The sequence below is a fragment of the Pimephales promelas genome, chromosome 8 (assembly GCF_988280905.1).
Source record: "Pimephales promelas chromosome 8, fPimPro1.hap1.1, whole genome shotgun sequence".
In the NCBI taxonomy this organism is placed as follows: Eukaryota; Metazoa; Chordata; class Actinopteri; order Cypriniformes; family Leuciscidae; genus Pimephales; species Pimephales promelas.
The window spans coordinates 10,259,899-10,279,958 of NC_142776.1; the positions used below are offsets into that span (position 1 = coordinate 10,259,899).

Below are 20,060 nucleotides of genomic sequence, written 5' to 3' on the forward strand. Positions count from 1 at the left end.
TCCAGTCAAAGTTGTTCTTCTATCAGCTTGAATCAGTCAGCCCATTGTCTGACCTCTAGCATCAACAAGGCATTTTCGCGCACAGGACTGCCACATACTGGATGTTTTTCCCTTCTCTCACCATACTTTGTAAGCCCTAGAAATGGTTGTGCATGAAAATCACAGTGACTGAGCAGATCGTGAAATACTCAGACCGGCCCGCCTGGCACCAACAACCATGCCACGCTCAAAATTACTTAAATCAACTTTCTTTCCCATTCTGACATTCAGTTTGGAGTTCAGGAGATTGTCTTGACCAGGACCACACCCCTACATGCATTGAAGCAACTGCCATGTGATTGGTTGATTAGATAATTGCATTAATGAGAAATTCAACAGGTGTTCCTAATAATCCTTTAGGTGAGTGTATATGGTAACACTTTAGTTTAGGGTCCAAAGCTCACTATTAACTATTTGTTTATTAGCATGTATGTAGTAAGATATTGGCTGTTACTTATAAAGCACATATTAATGCCTTATTCTGAAAGACAATTTTCTATATCCCTTAATCCTATATGGTAGGATACTACCAAATGCCTAAACTTAACATCTACCTTATAAGCAGTAATTAGGGGTTTATTGAGGAAACCATCACAGTCAGTAGTGAGAATTGGACCCTAATCGAACCATATGAATCATACTTGATGAAATTGATGCATTGATTTCTCCCATTCCTCAGGCTGCAGCATCTGTCAGTCATGTGATGCTTCTGCAATTAAGATGTTGGAATGATAAACAAGAAAAAAAAAATGAAACAGGTTCAGCCATTTGGCTCTTCTGTCTTTCACTTAATCTCTTTACATGAAGTACATCATCATCATCATAAACAGTGCGCTCAATTCATGTAGGCATAGTCATTTATTAAAATGGACGTCTTTACATTTTGTACATTCCACCCACACCGGCATTGATTTACAAAGCAACAAACAGTTATTAATACAGTATGTACACACCAGTATCCATGTATATGTATATGTATAAAATACCTAAAGTGAATGTAAAGTGGTGTAGAGGATTTCCATTTAGTTGCTCAAGGTGAAAAGTTTACAGTCTCACTTCAGACAGGAGGAAAACTTTGGTTGCACGTTTGACGAATGGAACTTTTTTCTGGGAGAAATGCATCAAAGCAAAGACTAAATAGCACACAGAAACTTTCCTACAACGGCATTTCAAGTGTGGAACTTGAGCTGGATGATCCACCACTCAAGATTGTGTACAATAGTATTTAAATATTTTAACCATGTGACAAATTAGTTTGGATATAATTTACCATTACCCTTGCAGCCAGTGATCACTATAATAAATTGTATGTTTTCACTTGCAAAACAGTTTCTGTAAAAAAAAAACATCAATGAAACAAGCCATCCTACCGTGGACATTTTTAGTATTTATTCAGTAGGCAGTGTTTCATCTATGCCTCCCCCTCCCCCACTTATTCCACCTTTAAAATCCCACCATTTTCACTTTCACAAAGAAAATATTTCAGATACTTATTCAAATATGAGCTTACAGATTATTCTCAGGCAAAACCCTCTGCAGCCATTGCTGCTACTGTGCTTCCCCAAAAACCACAAATGCAATTGATCACGTTAAAAATATGTTTTGATCTTTAAAATCACAGCTTAGCATTTAAGACATGAGGACTCGCATCCACATCACCACATGCATATGAGAAACAAATATTTTGGATGTTATAAGCAACTTTAGCATTTAGTTATAGCATGTACACACAAACACAGCACAGCCTGAGTCCATTGGTTTGTTTGATAACAAAATATCACTTTGTATCTTAAACTTGTCTTTAAAGGGAAATATCAATCCAAATCAACCTTGGGAAAGAGGGGAGAGAGAGAGACACACACAATAATATTTTTCTAGGGTTGTGCTAATTAATCAGACTTGCATAATCTTACATAACACTGATGTAAGTGAAGTTACCCAGATCAAACTGTAGCCAGAAGATGAACACGGAAATTCTGGAAAAATCTTCCCTTTTTATCTCAGAAAATGACTATTAAATGGTTTAAAAGAGCTTTGATGACTACAAACCATATTCATGATGACATTATGAAAATAATTTGTTTTCTTATATTTCTCCCTTATGTTAAAAGAACCATGATGCAATCACTTAAGGCTATAACCCGTCTCTCTCTGAGAACAGAGCAAGTGACTTTGGTGTTTGTTTAATGAAAACTATGGATCGGCCAAATCGCATAAAGCAATTTTTGATAAGTCTGCTCACAGGCAACAGATAGTATGTTAGTATGTATAGTGTATGATAGTATGTATTCATGTTTTTATTATTGTTTAGATTGCATTTTCACTTTTGTTTCTATGTTTGTTTGTAAATTTCTTTTTGAAGCTGACCCAAATAAAAATTATGAATGAATGAAATAGTCAAGACACTAGCTTTCTGACCCTCAAACAGTTAGCAAATAATAGTTAAGTTAACATGGATACCACCCACTTAAAAACTATATATTTCAAGACAGCCAATGGACCAGTCATAAGGCAATGCTAAAAAGATCAACCAGTAGACAATCTTTTGTTTGAGGCGCGGTGGGGGTGGGGTGGGGGGTTAGTTTGACGTTCATTTAAAAGTTCATATTCATTGTCAGTGTTGCGTGTATGGAATAAATACTATCTCAAACTCACAAACACTTATTTGTTGGCTGACTCCCTCACACACAGGGAAAGCAGGTCCAGCTCTTGCGAGGCCTCTGAACAGTTGCTCTATGCACTTCCTTCTCATTGTGTGCAGTACAGGTGTAACGCCAGAATTTGTCGCCTGCCCCACAGATCAGCTTCATGTGTGATTGCTGTGGTGGGCATTTTCATGATGGCGCTTTGGCAAGTCCAGGGCTTTCTTGGCGACACAGTGAATGTGGACCGGCGTTCCGCCAGGCAAGCAGGCGCAGTCTGGCTCGCTGAAGGTGTTGTGGCACAGCTGGCATCCCTTCTTTTCAGACACTAATATTGGGCCGCCTCGATACTTCAGCTGTGCAACACAGAATGCAGTGGTTAGTGGGTCAATAACATACACTGTAGGTGGTCTCGTGTGTCTGTGTGTGTGCGTGTCTGCGTGTCTGCGTTTCTGTCTGTCTGCGTGTCCGTCTGTGCGCGCGCGTAAATATTTACTTATTTCAAACAAATACCATGAATTTAACCCTTGTGCTGCATTAGATTTTTAACACCGTTGAGTGCATTAAGGACCAAAAATGGCCACATATTAAACATTGCCTAAAATATTATATATTATTATTATTATTTTCCACTTTTACCAAGTTAAATCTTTTAACCAGCATCAGTCCTCATCATAACTACCAAAAATGTATTCAATTTCAGGATTTCAACCCTTTAATTACCAGTTTTGTTTGCGAAACCATCGATTTGTATAAGAGGAAAAAACACAAAAATTCAATTATTTTCAATAAACTAAATGCAAAGAGAAAACTTTAGATTTGGATTATCACAGTCCCACTTTGCAAAAAAATCCCACTTAGCACATTAGAGACCAAAAATGGCCACCTATTAAACATTGCCTATTGCCTAAAATAAGGTGCATTTCCACCCATAGGGAATAAATATGTAGTGACATCATCTGGTGGAATACACTATATAATGCAAATATAATGCTTTTGCTTCAAAATGAAAGGATGTTTGTGCAAAAATCATGTTTCATGTATTACTGACAGCCTCAGATTTAAACAACGTTTTAATGGGTTTCAATGGGCCATTTTTGGTCTTTATGGTGCTGAGTGTTACTATTTGATCTACACAGTGTGTGTTATACATATTTTGCAAAATGGGATCACATTTTTTACATGTATCCAAAAAGTCACAATTTTGCCAAATTTCATACCATTTGCATTAAAACAGCCAAAATGGTCAAAGAAATTAAACTGCAAAAGACCAAAAATGTCCCTAATGCAGCATAAGGGTTAAACAAACACTGCATGACATTTTTTTTTTTTTTTGCAAACTGAACTAATTTTGTCTTTTGCCTTATTACCATATGACTTCTTTGAATTCTCAAACAAATATTTTAAAAAATATTCAAGTTTCATTTTTTTTCTCCTAAGAAATAATAATAATAAAAAAATATCAGACTACTATTTAGGTTTTATTTTCAATAAATACATTTTATTTATTACCCCCCCCCCCCCCCTTCTCTGATATCTAGACAGTTGAATCACCCTGACCATTTTTTTTTTTACTTTATGCCCAGCAAAAATATCAAAATGAAATTTGACAGACAGACATGCGAGTGAGGTTACTTTACACGTACAAATATAGAAGTGCCCGGCCCACAGTTTTTGCCTTTATTGAAATTGGATAGTATAGAGAACTGATAAGACATGAAGTAGGAGAGAGAGGGGGATAGGACCAAGAAAGCTCCTTAAGCCGGGACTTGAACTCGGGTCACCCTGAACTGTAGCTACAGTACATCTCAAAGCACTGCCCACAAGACAGGCTACAATAGGCTCTGACATAAAAGCATAATTCATGAGAACTCACCCTATCATGCTGAAGCTGGAGGTTTTGTGCCCGGGCCAGCCCCACTGCAACCTGGGAAGTGCAGCGTGCATGTACACTAGCCCTCAGCGCACCACACAGGAAAGGACGGAGTAACGGTAGAGACCATTCCTCTGGAAGGAGCTTTAACACATGCACTGCGTCAAACTCTTCAGCATGTCGGTTAAGCAGGTCGACCGCTGCTATTGTTTGTGCCCCTCCCGGTAAATCCGGGTCCAAGTAAACGCTCAAGAGTTGGTGGAAAAGCTTCTGACGGTAGGACCGGTCCTGAGATGCAGAGGCCCAAGAGCAGTATTCCTCAGCCGCAGGAGAGTCTTTCAGCTGGTGCACTAGAATGTGCAACGCCTTGTCATGTTCTTCTAACTTTCCGTGAAGTGTAGCTCGCTCAAGTAGCAGCAGATCGGAGTTCTGGATTTTACCTAAAAGCAGATCACACACATACAGTATATTGCGATTTCAATTTGCAATATGATAAATACTGTTCTCAACTAAAAATCTCATATGGCACCACTTCAGACAAAATCAAAATAGAAAAACTAAAATCACATTGAAATAGTGTGGAGAGAAAAAAAAAAACAAATAAAAAAAAAAACAATTCCTTTTGCACACACTCTACTGCCATATAGTTACCCTATAAGGGTGTTCACACTTGTAAAAGGAACAGTTTGCATAGTGAAAATATATTGAAATATTTCTTTTCACTCATCTTTTTTTTAATTCAATTCAACATTGTGTCAGTCCATTTTACATTGGATTTATTACTATTATTATATTATATTATATTATATTTCTAACGTAATATTTTTGTACTACACAAATTATTATAGCCTATTTTTAATTTATTTTTGCTTTACAGTACAAATACCTGTCCCATGTATATAAAGATAATAAATTCTTCATTTACGAGGATAAGTCAGATAATTGGCAGAGGTATTTGTACACCATTGAGGACATATTTATGAATAAAAATATTGATTTTAGATAATAAAATGCCTAAAAAAAAAATACACATTGACCCTTTAAGTTTCTGTGTATAATTGACAATGGATTTAATGTTTCAAATGCAACAAATCTAGTGAAATGCTGTAACCTCAGTCAATTGTAAAGGTTGAAATTAAACAAAATACAAACCAAAGTGCTTTCTCAATGCACAGAGCAGCATTATTGCAAAGCATTTACTGGTAACACAAAAAAAAACCTGAAAATAAAGTTATTATTCTTAATAATGGCCAAATGCAACAAGAATCAAGACATATCTGCAAACCCAAAGATCACTAGAGTTTTATGCAACTCTCACCTCTGCTGTCATGCCCTTTTCGCAAAGGGACAATTAATTAAACTGCAATCAAAGGATCAAAAGTCTTGTGTATATTGGAGGCACAGGCATCCAGCTACTGGTTACCTACCTAGCAGTAACTGGACTCTGCAGAGATTGGACTCTTTCAATAACCGTTGTAGTTTCTGGCGGGCAGCAGACAGTTGTTCCTCATTGGCTGATGGTCGTGATATCAAGCCCAGGACTTTGTCGGCATACAGCACGGCGAGATGCGTGTGATACTTCTCTTTCTGTACAACAGACAATACACAAAAGAGCTTTTTCATACTGCGCTTCACCCCAGAACATCATCGATCTATACACCAAAACAAGATTAGCACTGCGTTTTTACCACACATTGCAGTTCCAAACAAGTACAGCGAAGTTACAATGTTACACTAGTTGCTTAGCAACAGACAACTAATCATGTGCCGCATTATCATGTGCTTTGGACAGTCACGGAAACACGGCACACTGTATAAACAGTTTCAGCATTTGAAAGGAAAAATGTCAAATGATGATAAAAAGACACGTCAATTGAACTGAATCTTACCTTTATAGTCCGAAAAACCTATTCAGGATAAATTTGATACTTCGGCCGGCAACATATATTGTAATTCAAGGATGTGCAATGCTAGAGTATTTATGTAAACAAAGCATTCAGGCATTCATCCAATCAGTGACGCTAACACCACAAATAAAGATGTTAACTGCGAAGTTTAAGAATGTACAGTGTGAAACGTCACTTTATAAATACCCAGGATTAATTGTTAACCCCAGGTAAATTATGAGCAATGTGAAACAAAGGAAGATTACCCAGGACTCCGTTTACCCAGGGTTTAGAATGAACCAGGATTAACTAGCATGAAAAGCTCTAAAGTGTTGGGCAACCATTTAGCATATAGTAGGTACAGCACTTGACTAAAGAATCAATAATGCTGTGGCAGCGGTGCTATTACCTGCAATTTCTTTTCTAGCACCAGGTGCTCCAGGTAGAGCAGAAGGGCCTGACTGTGTTTCTCCAAATACGCAATCACATCATTTGGGTTTAACTGCCCCATCTTCTCCTCCGAGGTAGGCCTTTTAGTGAAGATTTGCACACCAATCTGTAGGTGATCCAAAAGAAGGAGACAGCTAGTCAATTACACCCTCTAGAATATTCTGTAGAGAACCGATAAAGCTCCCTCTCACCTAAAATAGTTCATTACAATGAGGGTGAAGTACACACCTTTTGATCCTTCTGTAGTGCCCATTCTGCATGCCGCCACACAAGGTCAAGGTTGGAGCAGAAACTAAGAAAATCCACAACATATTCAAACAGATCTGGTCGTGTTGAGTCTTGGAGATCTCCATTGACAATCTTAACCCACATCTACAACAGGACAGGATAAAAAAAAATTTTAAAAAAGAAAGCGCTGAATCATCCATTCCCTGAGAGCACATCCAATTTGAAGGTTCTTAAATAAAACTGCATCTTTCTTAACATAAATATTGCAAGTGAAATACACACACACACGTTCCTCCGGAACTTTTTACTACCGATGTATTACTGCTCCTTTTAACTGGTCATGACACAAACTGAAACACTGTAATTACTGTACATTTAGACAGAGAAGATTGGGAAGCAATTTAATCACACCAGTCTTATGGTGCAGTCTTAAAGTCATCTCATAATGATTGAATGCATTTAAGCGCATAAATGACACCAAAATGTCATAAATATGAGTGGGAGATCCGGGATTTTTCAAGTTGGGGGTGTGTCAGTGAGAAACATTGCGTAATAGCACAATATTTAAAGTTATTTAGCAGTGATATTGTCAGGCATTTCTACTTACAGTGAAGTAAGCTAATTGCCTGCACAGAGTATGATGGCATTATAATATAACAATGTAATAAATCATAAAGTGTGCAGTGGCTTCATAACTTTCATAACTTGTAGCAAGGAAATGCATCCTTATTCGATGGATCAATGATCCCATTTTAGATTGTACATGCCAACACTGAATAAACATGACAAAAAGTACACCAGATGCACATTTCTCCGGTCTTCATTTTCTAAAATGAATTATTTTTCTACTAGAGTTTAAGAACCTTGCTGTAAAGTAAACCGCCATCTTACTCTTACTGCAAAAGTGACGAACGCACCTGCCGTAAACTTCCCAAGAGGACCTGAACGCACCATTAACTTGGATAGACCGATACATCACCCAGGAAGATTAACTTGCCAATACATGGCCATTAGAATATCAGTCTCAGCCAACATCTGCATCAGACTAGCTGATTAACAGAAGAATTTACTCTGCACAATGTCAGATTGAAAATATACAAAGCCTTATAAAATGGGTAGTGCATTGTCTACATTTTATTGTTTTTATGAATTTAGCACTAAATATATTAAAGTATATATAGCAGTACATATAATATTATATAGCACTAAAGTGATCATTAAAACTCTGCAAATGTGTTCATTTTATTTGCCACTATTAAGTTGCATATATATATATATATATATATATATATATATATATATATACACACACACTACCATTCAAAAGTTGAGACAGTAAGATTTAAAAAGAAAATAATAAAAATAATACCTTGTATTCAGCAAGTATGAATTATCTATTAAAGTAATGAAAAGATATACTGTTCTTTTAAAAGGGATCGTTCACCCAAAAATAAAAATTCTATCATTTACTCACCCTAAAGTTGTTTCAACCCGGTATGAATTTATTTATTCTGCTGAACACAGAAGATATTTTGAAGAATTTAGAAGAACAGTTGATGGGCCCAGTGACTTCCATAGTATGTAAAAAAAAAAAACTACTTCATACTGGTTTGGAACAACTTGATAAGTCAATTATGTTAGGGATGCACCGATTTGAAAATTTTGACCGATACCAATAACCGATAATTCTTTATATTTGAAAGCTGATAACCGATATATCGGCCAATAAACTTAAATCCAAAATTGTATCTAATTTTGAGAGCCTGATTACAAAAACAAAAGTCTCACAATTAAATCCATGTCCATGTTATAGTGTTGTATAGCCGATATGACAGATTTGCGCAGCACATGTTGTACCGAACCGAATTTTCATTTTTTGAAGAGATTTCAATCATATTTCAAGAAATTCAAAAACATAAACAGAGCTCAACAAGTGTCTCAGCTGAAGGGAATAATACATTATTTATCGGCTTTAATATATCGGCCACATTTTCTTACCAGGCCGATAATGATAACATTAAAAATGAACATATATGGGCCGATACCGATATGCTGGCCGATATATCGTGCATCCCTAAATTATGTCAAAATTTTCATTTTTGGGTGAATAATCCTTGAACTTCCTATACTTAAAAGAATAATTTATCATGTAGCTGCTAATCCACCGTTGGTCCAAACTGATCTCGTTGCTTAACGGTTAAATTCCGTGCCGGTCCGGCCCAGCCAGTATGGAAATTCATTTTCCACAGTAGGGTTGATAATAAAGCTTTTTGGAATGTAATACAAATGAGTCAGTCGTTGCCTTGGTAATGCAAGAGTTTACACAAGCCAAGGTATGATGAGATGCAAATAGCGACTGCATTATGGAGGAAGATCGTATATTTATATTATTAACTTGTGTTTACTTCACTCAAATAGCACACTTGGCGACTACAGAGAAACTAGTCAGGCAACAGACAAGTGAACAAACACGCATTCTAATAGCAAAGTTAAGATTTCCAGGCTGAGGACGCTTTGTAATTCATCCGTGCCGAACAGAGCTCAAGTAGAAATATAACCTTAACAGTTCCTTACCTTTCTTGGAACCTTTTAGTACGACGCAAAAATATTTAGCAGCACAACCATTTTCAACATTGATAATAACACATGCTTGATAAAAGAAATGTTTCTTAAGCACCAAATCAGCATTTTAGAATGCTCTCTGAAGCATCAGACACTGAAGACTGGAGTAATGATGCTGAAAATTCAGCTTTTTCATCACTGAAATAAATATATATTATTATTATTATATGCAGGATGAATCAAAATATTTTTCTCTGGTAATCAACAGAATGCCAAATGATGTCAGCAGAGCTTAAATTGCATTTTAATTCAGAAAACGCTTTTAAAACTGGCAGTGGCAGCAAACATTTCCTAGCTCGTCAACACAATCAGAATGTTCAATTAGATCGCACCTGTAAAGCAGCAGAATCCTGATCATTGTAGTGATATAGAAGTCCAAGAGCATAATACCTGAACAGAGAGAAACACCATTAGCAGTCAAATCACACACACATAAATTAAACAGTCATTAATTTAAGTTTAATGTAATGTACTGCCATGACAACTGCTGTGAATAAAAGGACAGAGGGCATAGACGATTAATGCATCATAATGTTTTATAGGACAACAACCAAATACTACAAAACGTGAAGCTTCGCAAAGCATCATCTTTTGCACTTTCTTGCAAAAATAAACCGTCAAAACTTCATCGACGGCTACTCAAAGAAATACAAAAGCGAGTACCCACTTGTGATGCTTCTCCAGCCAGGGGGCGCTGTCTGCCAGAAGACAGGCATTATCAGAAGCCAGCAAATCCAGAAGACTCTCGTGGCCGGTCTCTGCGTACAGCTTTAGCAACGCCGTATCTACGTCTTCACGGAAACCATTAGCGCTGTCGCTGCTGCGCACCTCGTGTAGGTAGCTGATGAGGAAACGTTTGAAGTGCTGTACCTTCTCTTGGTCCCCCTGGGTCAGGTGGTTCAGGTCAGCAAATTCATGAAGTGGTGGATGGCAACGTGTGAAAGAAGAAGAGGCGGGCAGGAGCAGCGGATATAGAGAGATCAGCTCCCGTACATCCAGCTGTCCCTTCCTGAGATGGGCATCAGATAAAGCAACATTATTATTATTACAAGGTTTTTTTATTTTATTCAAAGTTTATTTTGCTGTATTTAAAATAAATAAAAAAATTCCAGTCACAATAAACTATAGTGGAAGCGTCGTTACTGTTAATTAAACCTAAAAGTATTAAAATTGTTTTGTTAATTAAAATTACAAAAAATATTAGATGAAACACTTAATACAAAAATTATAAATGTTGCCATGAAAGTATGAATGCATGGAAGCTTGTTTCCACCATAGAATAAAAAATAAAAAGGAAAGTATAACTCTTTTATATCTCACAATTCAAAGAAAATAAGTCAAAATAGAGAGATATAAACTCTTAAATGTGAGAAAAAAGGTCAGAATTGCGAAATATAAATTTGTAACTGCGAGAAAGTCAGAATTGAGAAATATAACCTCATAATTGCGAGTTTATATCTCACAATTCTGAGAAACTTTTGGGGGATTTGCAAGATTTGCTGCAATCATGAGGAAAAAAGCCAGAAATTTGAAAGGAAAGAGTTACAATTATCTTTTACATACATTTTTTTTTTAATTCTGTGGCAGAAACAAGTTTCCATAACTGACTACAACTAAAAATGAAATTCACAAAAGCACATAACAAAATGACTAAAACTTAAAATTTAAATGCTAATTAAAAATGTTAATAAATGCTATAAATTATAGTTAAATAACACTCCATTAGCTCAATTTTTGAGGATAAGGTTTAAAAGATACGGCTATGTTTTTACATGGCAAATTATTCCAGATGTACCTTGTCATTTGAAATATTACAGTAGTACTTGCAATCTGTGATTCAAATGGGTTAATAGTTCATGGCATGCCGTATGACAGATGCAGCAAATTAAAATACACGCCGAATTCAACATGGTAAATCCAGTGATATTTACGTCAGCCATTTATTCAGCTATTAGACAAGTTTCGGTTCTCCATCCATTAGCATACAGCGATTAGGGTCAGGTGCGCAGAGGGATAAGAAGCAATTAGCAAAGAAGTTAATTAACTCCATTCAGTCATCCTCTGAAACATCTGGGCCTGAGCAGCAATTAACAGTATTAATTGCATGACAAAATGATGTACTTCACCTAAAATGCTCTTTCGCTTCTAAAAACTGAAGCTGGCCGAATTGAATGAATCCTGCTTGTTGGAGAATTCTTTTGTGCAATATCTACAACATAAAAAGAGAAAATTAACAATTAAAATCCTTTCTCCATTGAGAGAAATACTCTTGTATCTAACCATAGTCAGAATGGCTCGGCGTACCTGATATTTCTCTTTGGGAATGTTTCTCTGTGCGGCCTCGGTGAGGGTCAGGGCTTCCTCGACTCGATGGCTTGCCAACAGGTCTTGGATCTGACGCTCCAGAGGGAGAGGCACCAGCATATACACCGCTTTTGATGAGGCCAACACCACCTTACCTGAGAAATTAGAGGCTTTTTATAAAGTTGACAAAAAGACATACATTGTGTGTTCTGCTCTTTGAACTCCACATTACTTGAACGCTGTAAATGATTTTTAAAGGGATAGTTCACCCAAAAATGAAAATTAGCCCATGATTTCTTCACCCTCAAGCCATCCTAGGTGTATATAACATTCTTCTTTCAGACAAATACAATCAGAGAGTTATATTTTAAAAAAATTCCCGGCTCTTCCAAGCTTTATAATAGCAGTAAATGGCCGTTTCAGTTTTAAAGTCCATAAAAGTGCATCCATCCATGATAAAAGTGCTCCATACAGCGCCAGGGGTTAATAAAGGCTTTCTGAAGCGAAGTGATGCGTTTGTGTAAGAAAAATATCCATAATTAAAACTTCGACTAAAATAACTAGCTTCCAGCAGACCGTGCATCGCACGATGTAATGACAAACGCGGGAGTACAGATGATACAGCAAAACACCATTCACAAATTAGAAGTCTAAAACTTACATTTTTAAAGATAAATGTGGGAGGAGCTTGAGTTCGTTGGCCAGCCCTGTTCGTCTGAACCGCGAGAGGCGTCAAAGCTTACGCTACTCGCACATCCTACGTCTAACATCACGTCGATTGTTACTCTTTTGGCGTAAGTCGACTTGCGTAGGCCGTCTTCCGAAAGCTACCCTACCTATTTTAGTTCATAAAGTTTTAAATATGGATATTTTTCTTACACGAATGCATCACTTCACTTCAGAAGGCCTTTATTAACCCCCTGGAGCCGTGTGGAGCACTTTTATCATGGGTGGATGTACTGTGATTGACTTCAAAACGGTCATTCACTGGCATTATAAAGCTTGGAAGAGCCTGATTGTATCTGTCTGGGAGGAAGAATGCCATATACACCAAGATGTCTTGAGGTTGAGTAAATCATGGGGTAATTTTCAATTTTGGGTGAATTATCCCTTTAATTCCACAGAGTTGCAATGCAATCATGGTGAACATTGAGGAATGTAAAATGGATAACGAGTGTTTTTATAAAACATCAATTTCACATCCATGGAAATAAATACTCTGGCATAAAGAACAGCACGTTCATAAGACACGAGAATGTAAGGACCGATGGAGATTAAACCGCTGAAAAATAAATCAAGCTTGTGATCAGCACAATAATGAGTTTTTCGACATGGGATGTATGGTGACTGACCTGATCTAAGCTTGTCATAACACATTATATCAGATGCTCTAAATAAATTGCCTTCACTACATTCTCTGCACTGCTTGCTTTATTAAATGCGAATGTGTCTGGTTTTCGCCCTACCGATTCAAGCACTATCAAGCTTTAGGAAGACTTGACAGGAGAAGATTTCCCTGCTGCTGTAGGGAAATTTACCTCAACACTTCAGAGAAATCAATACTTGTAAACACTAGACTGCAGCACAAGCAATCTAAAGGAATACCAACTAAGACACTGGAGATCTTTTTTATATACATTTTTCAGATGCTTCTTTACTGTTTCTACAGAAACTGATTACCCCACTTCACTTTTTTACTGGCACTTTTCTATTCATACTGTTTGAATCCCTCAATTCTTTGACCAGACATGTCACTCTTCTGTTTTTGACCTTTAAAAAAAAAAAAGTATGATAAATAAACCACTATTATAAAAAATAATAATGGTTACCCATATTCTTCCTTTTCTTTTTTCTTTTCTTTTTTTTTTTTTAGCAGAAGGCCTTCATATAGTTTTGGAACAACTTGAAGGAGAGTAAATGATGACAATTTTTATTTATGTCAAACTATTGCTGTAATATTCCAAACGTTCTTCTTTAACCGTGAATACAGAGTAAGGCGCCACTTTTTCAATTTCATGGCACTACACTACTTTTTGCATAGTTTTCAATGTAATTTCTAACGTAATGTAATGTAACTTCATAACGCTAGATGGACGTCTTTAACCGTTTGAGCTCACATCTTTTGCAGTGTCTGGCACATGTAAAAGAATTGTAAAAAATTGTTTCATTCCACTGACCCAGGTCACGTGTTTTTACCAGCAAAAATGTGGTCTGCGTGAACCTACCCTAAGGGTGAAATAATGCTAAAATGTATGGGAATACCTTCAAAATCCTGCAGAAGGTGTCCATCTCTGAATGACAGTGTCTGTTTGAGCTGCTGGTCCAACATGCTGTGAACGGTCACAAAGCTTTCATCCAGCGCGACCACATACGGAAAACACACAGCCGCCGCCATCACGCTCTCGGACCAGCTCACCGGAGCACGCTGAGATATGCCTTCTGCATTAGCAAACATCCCTGAGAGATAAAGGTACAGAGAGATGCATGACTCATCACAAATGATTACCATCATACAGTACAGCCACAGCAGAGAAGAAAGCTTCATCTTTCTTCTCAGGTGGGCTGTGGCTGAACTTATAAAAAAAAAGCACAAACCAAAAAAAAAATAACACAAATTGGCCATAGAAAACAATTTATGATACTTTCCTACAAAACATTTAGGTTTACAAAAAAAGTGATTATCATCTCTTGTCTTATATTAAGTGCTGCAGGGATGACATATTTATGTAGACCAAAACCAGGAAACGAGGGGTCCATCATTCTGATCATCTCAATATTCTAAAGATGACGGCGCCCATGTTTCTCTGGTACATAAGGTCTATACATTTATATAATTACATGAAATAAATGTATTAGAAAATGTAACATTTAGCAGTTTACATTCATTTCATGAATTTAATCATCATACAGTAACCAACCACCACCAGCTTGTTTTGTTTTGTTTTTTTAAAGTCAAATGGAAAACATTTTTGGGGGTTTTTGTTGAGTAAACGAAAGTGATGCTAAATCCTGAGTTCTTCTAGAAAAACATCCATAACTGCAGCAATCTATTGGTAGCAAAATCAATAAATTTTCATTCAACAAATTATAGAAAGAGTAATAGTTAAGTAATACTATTTAGATTTTCTATAAACATTTAAAATGTATATTACCATCTCCTGAAGCATTAAACTCATGACGGCAAAGAAAGAAAATCAGTGCAAAAAAAAAAAAAAAAATCACTTTTAAAAATTCAGCACAGATCTGATTCAAATCCTCCAAATTAAGTGTAGATCCTCAATGTCACTGATGACTAAAATGCTTCAATAGGGAAAAGAACCTAATGCTGATGCTAGTTTTTAATGAAATGGAATAAAACTGGTGGAAAAAAATGAACACGTGTTAAAGGCTGTCAAACGATTAATCGCATCTAAAATAAAAGTTTGTTTACATTATATATGTGGGTGCACTGTGTATAATTATTTTGTATATATATATATATATATATATATATATATATATATATATATATATATATAAATACATACATATGCATGTATATTTAACCCTCAGGTGCTCTTCGGTCATTTCTGACCGAAAAAGTTTCTGTTTTGAAATTTTAAAAATCACAGCTTCATCAGAAAATTACGAAACTTGGTGACTTTTATGGCATTGGGTATGTGAACACACACAAAAAAAAATTGAGGTCATGATTCGAGCAATTTAAGTGGTCGTAAAAAAATGAGTCACACTTTTGTTCTTCTGTCAAAAATGACCGACCCATAGGAAATGAATGGGAAATTGACAAAAAATAAATAAATTCTCTGAATTTTTGTATGTACAATCTACAAATCGGCCACAATTCTAAAAAAAGTACACCGCAGGAAAGGGGTGACACTCTACAACATCTAGAGTGCAAAACAGACACACCCACCAACACACACACACACTTACAAACACACTTTTATACACATAGACACCAATAAATTTTGATTACAAAAAGTATGTTTTGAATTTTTAAAAATCACAGCTTCATCGTAATGTTACGAAACTTGGTGACTTTTATGGCATTATGTATGCGAACACACAAAAAATTGAGGTCATGATCTGAGCATGCTAAGTGGTCTTAAAAAAATAGTCACACTTGTGGTCTTTGGTCAAAAGTGACCCCCATAGGAAATGAATGGGAAATTGTAAAAAAAATGCACAAAAAAAAAAATGTGTGAATTTTTGTTTTTTGTCAATTTTTTTTATAACAAATAGTTTTTGAGATTGTTTCAACTATATATTCAAATCCACCAACAAAAAAAAAAAAAAAAAAAGTGTTCATAAACAGCTGGGGAATTCACATGCCTCTCCATAGGCATAGAGAGTTGTACATGCCATCTAGTGGTTACACCATGATTCTACGCTTTTTCTCTATACTGTAACCAGATGGTGCTAATTTTCTTCAACAAATATTTTTTTTTTCTGAAGGCCTAGACTCTATATTAAACTAAAATACTGCATTAATATTTTTTTGAAAAAAATAATACATATATAGAAAAATATATATTTCCATGGCAAAAATAAACCATAAATATTGCATAAATATTAATAAATTCAATTAAATTGTCTCAGAATACTAAATTAAAAACAATAAATATTATAGAACAAAAATGAATTGCATTGGTTTTACTAGGATGGAGAAAGTTTCATTTTTAGGTGTCCGGTCACTTTTGACCGAGAAGATAACAAGTGTGACTCCGAAACGAAGACGTTTTTTTTTATTTATATATAAAATGTTTATATTTATATATTATATAAATTATATATAAATCTATATACATGACAATATTTCTTTAATATATACAAGCATGTGTGTGTATTTATATATATAAAATAATCACAGTGCCCCCACACATATTACGTAAACACAAACTTTTATTTTGGATGCGATTAATCGCGATTAATCAGCCCTAGTACTGATCAGTGTTGTGTTCGGTCACGTAACTCACCAAGCCCGCCTGGGCCCGCCAAAAGAAACTCTTCCCGGCCGATCCTCTTAACAATGGGTTTCCTTTCTTCACAATCATAAGGGAACAGATCCTGAGAGGCTCCTGTGCTGTAGTTCAGAATCATATACTGTGTGGACAAGGCAAGACAGATATTGTACCCATCCAGGCTCAGGGCACAAGGCTGTTCTGGAGTGGTCACTTCCTTTAACATGTGCACTCTGTCCTCATGGACCATACATATCTGGACTGCCCTTCTGCGTGCCAAAACCACCGCCATTTCCACACAGAACGCATCCCCTGTGACTGGATTCTCATTGATACAAAACGCAGTCACACCTTTGAGCTTAGTGCCACCAAAGGGGACAAGCTCCAGGGTAACCATGTCCACAACAGTGATGGTTGAATCACAGAGGACGATTAGACGTTCCAAAGCAGAGGCGGCCTTCAGTTCTGCTACTGGCTTCTTCAGGCCCAGGTATTTGTGGAGGAGTTTCTGGGCTTTGTAGGCCAGCTTACCTGTGGCTGTCGTGTGCTCCTCTAGTATGAAGTGATGGATGAAGCAGTCATTGGTGCCCAGGTACAGATGTTGACCACAGCACTCAATGCATTCGATGTTTATCCGCACTTTTTCGCCCATCACCTGCTCCCGCTCCACAGCGGGAACCAGCTCAAAAGCTTTCACGCTCATGGTGCCACCCACATCTACCGTGGGAGAGAAAACGGAAACAAAACCTGAGTTTAGACTTACACTGGCAACAAGTTTGAGCAATATTATTAGGAATATTGGTAACACTTTGCAATAAGGTTCATTAGTTAACATAAGAATTAACAATACTTCTACAACATTTACTAATACATTATTAAAATCAAAGGATCTATTTGTTAAAATTAATGCACTGTGAAATAACGTTATTTCATTAACAAATACTCATAAATACTGTAACAAATGTATTGCTCATTGTTAGTTCATGTTAGTTGATCCATTAAGTAATGTTAGCGAATGAACCTTATTGTAGTGTTACCCGAATTATATAATAATATTGCTGTACAAGCCTAAACTAAAGCTTTTCCACATCTTCAGTAAAAGAGAGAAAAACAAAATCTTCAGTTACTTTAGACTTGCACTGACAAAAAAAAATATGAGCAATATTATTAAAGTAGTTCACTTTAAAAAAAAAAAACTTTTGCTGATAATTTATTCACCCCCATGTCATCCACGATGACCACGCCTTTCTTTCTTCAGTCGAAAAGAAATTAAGGTTTTTGATGAAAACATTACAGGATTTACTCCATATAATGGACTTCATTGGGAACCAAACGGTTCAAGGTCCAAAAGAGAGTTTCAGTGCAGCTTCAAAGGGCTTTAAACGACATCAGACGAGGAATAAGGGTCTTATCTATGACTCGAAAAAAGAGTTTGAACAGGAGAGTCACGAACGTTCATCACAGAACAGAGCAAGGCAAGCATTTGTGCTTATAAAACTTAAACTTTTTTATTTATTTTTTAAATGACAGACCGTTTCGCTAGATGAGACCCTTATTCATCGTCTGACGTCTGGTGTCGTTTACAGCCCTTTGAAGCTGCACTGAAACTCATTTGGACCTTGAACCGTTTGGTTCCCATCGAAGTCCATTACATGGAGAAAATCCTGGAATGTTTTCATCAAAAACCTTAATTTCTTTTCGACAGAAGAAAGAAAGACATGGACATCTTGGATGACATGGGAGTGAGTAAATTATCAGCAAAAGTTTTTTTTTTTTAAAGTGAACTACTCCTTTAAGCATATTATGAAGGCATTAAATCAATAATGAAAATAATTTAAAAAAGATTAAGTAGACAACGATATACTTAATTCGAATAATGAGAATATACATTACACCTTTGAGAGCCTCCATGTACAAACAGAAACGAAAAAATGTTTTCTTTGTCACTTATTGGTATAAATCACAGCTCTGAGAGTAATGCACAAAAAGGTGACTATTAACCAGTAGTTTGTATTACACCCAGGTGCTTTAAACGTAATATCAGTTTCCTTTAAAACAAATAAGGCATTACAGTATTAGAAAGTTATTTACAAGATCATTTTCTGTCCAACCAGCCAAAGGCCACGCAGGCAAAACATAACACAAGATTCATCAACACAAACACTTACTCGATTCCTCTTTCAAGCACAGCACCTGCTTCACATCCACTCAAACAGCCCAATATGAGCATTTATATGAACGACAGACAGTGCTTTGTTTACGGGTGATCATGGAGTGTGTTTCAAAACCTAGTGAGATGCCTATCTATACAGCATTATTGGGGGGAGTTTTCCAAACGTGTGCTGCTGAAAGACAGCTCGCTAGGTTTTAAAACACAGCCTGCGTGTTGGGTCGTGTGTGTGTGTGTGTGTCTGTGTGTTGCGGCATGCAGACAGCGGAGGTGACGCTACAGGTGATGTGAAAGAAAGCCGAGTGCATATCGTACCCCAGCCTTGGCCAGTGCGGTCCTTGAGAGATGACAGCGTTTTCACGGCCTGCCAGTTTCATTCACTCTCCACCTCCCTCTCTCCTTCTCTCTCCCTGCTGTAAGCGCTTCCTGTTTCTCCGCCGAAATACATCCGGCCACGTGATGAGGGTGGGTTCTGGCTTTTTGATTGGAAAGCGTTTATAAAAATTAATTCTGAAAGCGAAATGTGTTACTGTTTAATTTTTGCACTAATGTCGTTGAAAAGGTTTTATTATTATTATTATTATTATTATTATTATTATTATTATTATTTTTAGCTAATTATGCCTGATTTGTGGCGCTGGTTAGAATGTTAGTTTTAACAATAGACTGACACGTTTGTGGTCCTGAAACCCCAAAGATCGCACTTTTCGAGTTATGGCCTCCCTCTGGAAGTTCTAATGGCCTTTTAAATTAAATCACATATAGACTATATATTCGTTATATTGTATTTCTGCATTTAGCAGATGAAAATGTAATTTAATATTTCACCACAAGGTGGAGCCATAGGCCAATGTCTTAGTAGTCCAACATCTGACGACATCCATG

General features: G+C 36.5%; 1 protein-coding gene across 1 annotated transcript; it reads right to left on the reverse strand.

Annotated features, from left to right (window-relative positions):
- Positions 1-874: 874 nt before the first annotated feature.
- tgfbrap1 (transforming growth factor, beta receptor associated protein 1) lies at positions 875-19,631 on the reverse strand. The gene is made up of 12 exons (XM_039667992.2): positions 19,491-19,631; positions 17,021-17,722; positions 14,307-14,501; positions 12,045-12,199; positions 11,867-11,949; positions 10,408-10,749; positions 10,073-10,130; positions 7,119-7,262; positions 6,850-6,996; positions 5,982-6,141; positions 4,558-4,994; positions 875-3,037 (listed from the first exon to the last, which is right to left on the reverse strand). Exons 2-12 carry the CDS (start codon positions 17,706-17,708, stop codon positions 2,846-2,848), a joined length of 2,601 nt encoding a protein of 866 aa, XP_039523926.1. The 5' UTR covers positions 17,709-17,722; positions 19,491-19,631; the 3' UTR covers positions 875-2,845.
- Between the last annotated feature and the right edge of the window lie 429 nt (positions 19,632-20,060).